At 31.9% G+C, this 6,636-nt stretch overlaps 1 protein-coding gene across 1 annotated transcript; it reads left to right on the forward strand.

Annotated features, from left to right (window-relative positions):
• The first annotated feature begins 561 nt into the window (after window positions 1-561).
• LOC140674423 (uncharacterized) lies at window positions 562-1,527 on the forward strand. Its single transcript, XM_072907927.1, has one exon. The coding sequence runs from the start codon at window positions 562-564 to the stop codon at window positions 1,525-1,527; it is 966 nt and encodes a 321-aa protein (XP_072764028.1).
• The last annotated feature ends 5,109 nt before the right edge of the window (window positions 1,528-6,636 follow it).

The following is a 6,636-nucleotide window of genomic DNA, read 5'->3' on the forward strand; positions in this document are numbered from 1 at the left end:
GTCCAAACACCAATCTCTGGAATATTATTTATATAAATATTCAAGTCTTAACCGATTATTAAGAATAACTGTTCTATGTACACGCGCCTTATCTCGTTTCAAAGGAAATCGAACGAATCTATTAAATCAACCGATCACAACTCAAGAACTGGAAAACGCCAAACTCTACTGGGTAAAAGAAATTCAGCAATGTGCTTTTCAATAGGAAATCAAACTTATCTCTAATCAACAACTGCTTCCTCGATTAAATCAACTTCTACGTCTTACTCCATGGATTGATTCTCAAGGACTTATACGAGTAGGCGGTCGACTTCAGTCAGCACCCTTATCTGCCTTTCAAAATCCGCATTTCAAAACATCCATTAATTTTGCCTCGCAATTCTGCACTAACCTCCTTAATCATTTCAGATGCTCACATTAAAACGCTACATGGAGGAACCCAGTTAACTCTTTCTTTGATTAGAAGCGAGTTCTGGATCATTGGAGGACGAGCACCTGTTCGATCTTTTATTTTAAAATGTATAGTGTGCTCAATATCGCCAAAGACGAGTTCATCAAATAATGAGACAACTACCTGCGGAAAGAGTAACCCCATCTCGTCCTTTCCTTCACTCTGGCATTGATTATGCTGGACCGATCATTTTGAAAAACTGGAAAGGAAAAAATTCAAGAACATACAAAGGTTACATCGCCCTATTTGTGTATTTATCAACCTTTGCTATTCACGTAGAATTGGTTACTGATTATTCGACTGAAGCATTCATATCAGCCTATAAACGATTTGTGTCAAGGAGAGGTAATTGTGCTACTCTAACTAGTGACTGCGGCATCAACCTCAAGGGAGCTGACAAGGAGCTCCAGTTTGTTTTTTTCAAGTTCAAAGGAACTCGACCGCCTTTTTCATTATTATCAAAGGATGGCACTCTATGGAAGTTTATCCCTCCAGTCACACCCCATTTCGGAGAAAAATGGGAAGCCGGAGTGAAGTCGGTGAAATACCACCTGAGGAGAGTAATAGGAAATCAAATATTAACTTACGAAAAGATGACCACCTTTCTAACGCAGGTTGAAGCCATACTCAATTCTCGACCACTCTGCGCACTCACTGATGATCCTGACGATTTGAACGTTCTCACTCCGGCTCATTTTCTCATTGGTAGCTCTTTGGCGACAGTCCTCAAACCATCACTCGAAAATGTAAAAATTTCACATTTATCTCGATGGCAACTCTCAAGACAAATGTTTGATAGTTTCTGGAAGTTATGGTCTAAAGGATATCTTCAACGGTATCTCTCAATGTACAAATGGAATCAACCATCCCCGTCTTTACAAGAAGACATCCTGGTTTTAGTCATGGATGAGCGATATTCTCCTGTCACGTCCAGTGACGTTCCTTGTCGATCTTTCCTCGGAGAAGACCAACGAAGGGTGCTCTCTATTTTTATGGGCAACCTGCAATGCACCGGTTATACCCAGGGACGCCGAGAGCTAGGATCTTTTATTTCAGTACAGGTAGAAACGGATTGACACAAGGTGAAATGAAGTATTTATTGATTTATTAATATTATATTTTTATTATGAGTAGTACATAAGCCTGTATATTTGTTGAAAAAAAAGAATAAAGATGGTTATAATAATTCTTGTGTGTATATTCCTTGTGAGTGATATTATAGAGTCTGCGTACTTGACAAGACTTCAGAAATAAAGAATAGTTACAAAATAATTAATGAAGAACTTACTTTGTTGGAAAAATGTTGTTAAGTATAATCGTAATTAAGTAAACGGTTGTCTATTAATAAATTATTGAATTCTATTTGAAAATAAGAAAAAAATCGGAATAAAGTTGATGGAACAATTCTGAGTTTGAATAATGACGCGTCGCCTTCAGATTACAAGCTGAATAGCGGCGTGTTGCTTTGCAAAATCTATAAATATCTTAACTTTCTTTGTTACAAGATGATTTAAGGTCAGAGGGATTGGCGATAAATCTTTTATTTATTAATTCTCCGATGGTAGCAGGATTTATTATTAAAGGACGGGGACCTATATCGGTATCGATAGGATGTATGTAATTGTTTTTACAATCTATAATATAAGAAGAAGATTCTTGATTGGAAGAGGAAGGTTCGATAAGAGGAATTTGTTCGGAATCGGTTGTGGAATTAGAAAGACAGTCGTTTATAGCTTTAAGAAGACGAGCTTTCAATCGCCTTAGTATATGTTTCCTACCAGCACGTCGGGTTTTTGGCATACTCAATTTCAGTTTATGTTGTTTCCACGAATCCTTCGCATAAGATTCGTATCGGCAGTCAAGCTGAATTTATTACCGGGGATCGTGTGTCATAAGATCGTGCGGCTTGGAGAGTATCCTTATCCAGCATCTGAACTTATTTGCACAAATCCGGTTTAATATTGCTGTATAAATTTGATTTGATAAACTGAGTATACTGGGTAGATTTTAAGACTTGAATACTCTGTTGCAGTTATTTATTCTATTTCGGTTTAGGTTGCTTTCACTAATCTCTATGTACGAGGTTGGCTTCGGCAATCGTAAATCGAACCTATCACCGGGGATTGTGAGTTGTGAGATCGTGCGGCCTGGAGAGTATCCTTATCCAGCATCTGAACTCACCACACAAATCCGGTTTAATATCGATAATTAATAAGACTGAATCTGCCGTGAGATCGTGCGGCCTGGAGAGTATCCTTATCCAGCATCTGAACTCACTGCATAATTCAAGTCGAATGACTTTAATTAATCTTGAAAGAGTTGGATAAACTCGTATAAATATAAATCGAATATTCAATTATTTAACAAATACGTGCTGTAGTAAATTTAAGAAAAAAAAAGAAAAATCACTGTCACTCGGTGTTACAATAAAACTCTGTTTTCCAAATAGGGAAGATGACCCTATGAGGAAAGGCGTAGGCCACTGTTAGTCAGTGAACGGATTCAGAAGCCAGTATCGATGGCACCTGCCACTGTAGGAGCTTACTTTACACGACATCTTTTTATTGTTCAGGTGGAAGCAGGCACGCTGAGCAGGCATCCTGTTATTGTATGTTTGATATAGTCTGGTGGTGAGAATACAATTCACTCGGCACTAACGAGAGGCTGAGGAAGTTCTAGGAACTCCATGACACCATGACAAATATCGCGCAATGAACGTGACGCACAGAGGTGATCTTATGACAGGATATCGTTGGAATAATTTAATAATTCAACAATTGAATTATATCAAACAATAAAATAATTTAAAGTAAACTGTAATGATTTGAAATTAGATTAAATAACGACTGAAAAATAAAAGAGGTAGTATTATGTTATAAGGTAATAGGTAATATAGGATAAGGGTGTGGAATACAAGTATCGATTAAAGATCAGTGAAAGACGAAATATTATCAAGTATGAAATAAGAGATAAAATAATATAAGTGTCGGTATCGAAATAAAATATAAGTATTAATCGTAAAAATGTAACATTGAATCTATAAAATTAAAGTATTATGAAATAATTCTATCTCAGAATTATTCTATCAAAAGAGTCAGTGAAATAATATAAGTATAAGATTCAATGGATTCAGCGGCATAAAATAGTATAAGTATTAACATGTATGAAAATATTCTAAGTACGAAGATCATAAAATATTTCTAAGTGTGAAAATATTCTAAGTTCGAAGAGTGGGAAAATATTTCTAAGTTCGAAGATTGAAAAGTTTATAAGTCTTTATTCAGTATAATCCTTAGTACAATTTTACTTACAAGTATTTAACTGCTGATTAGTAGTTACTGGATGGCTCTTCCTTTCTTGTTGTAGCTCTCTTGAAAATTTCCGACTGAATAGTTCTTCTAGTTGTTGTTCTCTTGAAAATTTCCGACTGAATGGTTTTTGCTTGATGTTACTTGTTCAAAAATTTCCGACTGAATAGTTCTCCTTTTCTTGTTGTTGCTTGCTTGAAAATTTCCGACTGAATAGTTCTTCCTTGTAGTTGTTCTCTTGAAAATTTCCGACTGAATGCTCTGGTCGTCCGCGGACGCGCCTTATATTCAGATTGAATGTGGGCCGCGGGGATCGGGGATCTCGAGCTTGTGGGCTCCTTCAGTATATGCAGAGGTAATTTTCGGTATTGAGCGCGGCGGCTTACAAAGAGATGCCGCCGTTTAAACAATCTTTCAAGATGACGCAGGTGCAAGATGAAACTTGATACTTTCCTTGCACTAAGGCTTATAATATTTAATACATGAATTCTTTTATAACGCTAATTTTCTTTAATTAATTGCAGGGAAACCGTTAATAATTTTATAAACATATATATATATATATATATATATGTATCGATTCAGGAATTTTTGCTTTACATTTTGATATAAAAATCAAATAATTATTCCAATATTTAATTTTCTTGTAGTATAATGAAGGTTATTCAAAGGTCATTTGTTATAAGCGTATAATATTTTAACATATAAATTTCTTTTATAACTCTAATTTTCTTTTTCTTATATTGAAGTAATTGTTAATTATTTCCTGAACATATATATATGTATGAAATCAGGAATTTTTACTCTACCTTTTGATATAAGAATTGATTAATTATTTTGATATTTTGGATTCCGTGCTATTATAAGAGAAATAATATAAATTCGCATAGCTTATTCACATATTAAAATTTATAAAAAGATCAAAATATGTATATATATATATATATATATCCTTTAGTCAAATTGAATATGGTTAATATTCTCATTATTTTTGTAATTAATAAATTATGCTTCTATGTTAATTAATTAATTAACAATCGATCTTTTTATAAGTACAATTTGGTTTTTGTTAATTTTATAATGAATAAAGGTTATTATAAAATAATATTTTCGCTAGAATATAATATTAATAATATTTAAATAATACATTGTTCGATTTTTACATTATTTTATAATGGAGAGTTTTAGTAAAAATTGTAAAGATCTTAATGAACGTAAAATTTTCATATATAAATGCTAATAAATTATTTAATGAAATATTTAATTATTTAATATATATAATTATTTTATATAATAATTATATATTAAGACTCTCGATTATGATATAATGTGTTATAATTTTTATTTAAGCCCTTTTCTGTTTGCAACAATTATTGTTGCCAGTGGTTCTCATTCTAAAATTATTTAGTGACTTTGGAATTAAATTTAAATTTATCCATTATTAATTATTTATTAATATGTATTAATATAGTTACGGCTTCTTAATGGTTGCAAAGAGAGTTTGTTACTTAATTATTTATTATAATATCATAGGTGCATTATTGTAATTATGTACTTATCAGTGGTGCTCATTCTTAATATTGGTAAAAATAATATTTAAGAGTAAAATTATTAATTTTTAACTAACAATTAAGGGGTTTTAGTTGTATACTTCCAAATGAATTGAAACTTTGAGGGTATGCGTTTTAGGCAATTTTAAAATTTTTGGCTGCCATTTTTAACTTTTTTGTTTTTGGACTTAGAGGATCGAAAATATGTTGACTGGCCTTAAAGTAACAAAACTAAGATATGTGTAAAGTCTCAGCTGATTTGGAGCAACTTTAAAAATCGCCATTTTGGATTTTTTATCTTTAGACTTAGAAATTCGAAACTAGCTAAATCGTGTATAAATCTTTAAGTATAACATTTATGGAAAGTTTCATGAAAATCGGAATTAATTTAAACAAAGTGACGGCCATTTTGTTTTTACTGGGCTAACGAATCAACGTGCAATTACTCCGGTCTTAAAAAGGGGCCTTTGTATATGATGTCGTTCAAATTTCGTTTTATTTCGTGCATTAGTTTAAGAGAAGTTTTTATTTGTTTATAAGAGGTCCACCATTTTGTTTTTACTAGTTGGAACCAGATTAATTTCTTTTTACTCTACTTGAAATAGTGATCACGTTAGCTATGTTTCAGAGTGCTAGGTCGTCTCCTTCATTTGTTATTAAAATTAATTGTTAATAATAATTTCGTAAATTTTCGAATAACTATATTGTTGGAGACATAACGATGTCTAACGAACGATAGTGTAAGTTGAATCGATATTGGCAATTGAAACCATTAGGATAATATTAATAACTTCAAATTCTTGTATATATTTAAATAAATTTTATATATGCATCATTATTACTGTTGACTTTAATAAAGGATGGATCTATCCTGATGCTTCCATTTGGCTTCTTAGGCAAGTTTTAATTAAATTAAAGTTCAAGAATACTTATTTTAATAAGGAAAAGAATTGTTATTATTTCGCATTGCTTTTTTTATCGGATTCTTGTCTCATAAGTTATAGTTTGCAAGTATAGTCCGTTATATGCTATACGGTAATCTACTTCTACTGTTATTTATTATTCTTTAATATTTTATAATATAATTGATAATGTAATATTGAATATTTAAATATAATTAATAAGAGCGTGATTATATATGTAATAAGCAAGTAATAATAATAGAGAGATAATTATTCTTATGCAATTTTGGGCTGTGATTATTATATTATATAAGAAATTAAATTTTTGGATTCGAAAAAATGACGGGACGTCACACCTCCCTCCCTATTTGAGAACGAATTCCGATGTTTTCGTAGGAATTTGTTCTATGCCTTGCAATTGATTC

This window comes from Anoplolepis gracilipes, chromosome 16 (genome assembly GCF_047496725.1).
Source record: "Anoplolepis gracilipes chromosome 16, ASM4749672v1, whole genome shotgun sequence".
In the NCBI taxonomy this organism is placed as follows: Eukaryota; Metazoa; Arthropoda; class Insecta; order Hymenoptera; family Formicidae; genus Anoplolepis; species Anoplolepis gracilipes.

What these genes read in the sequence shown, in the direction of transcription:
- LOC140674423 (XM_072907927.1), top strand. Translation starts at nt 562, where the DNA reads ATGAGACAACTACCTGCGGAAAGAGTAACCCCATCTCGTCCTTTCCTT.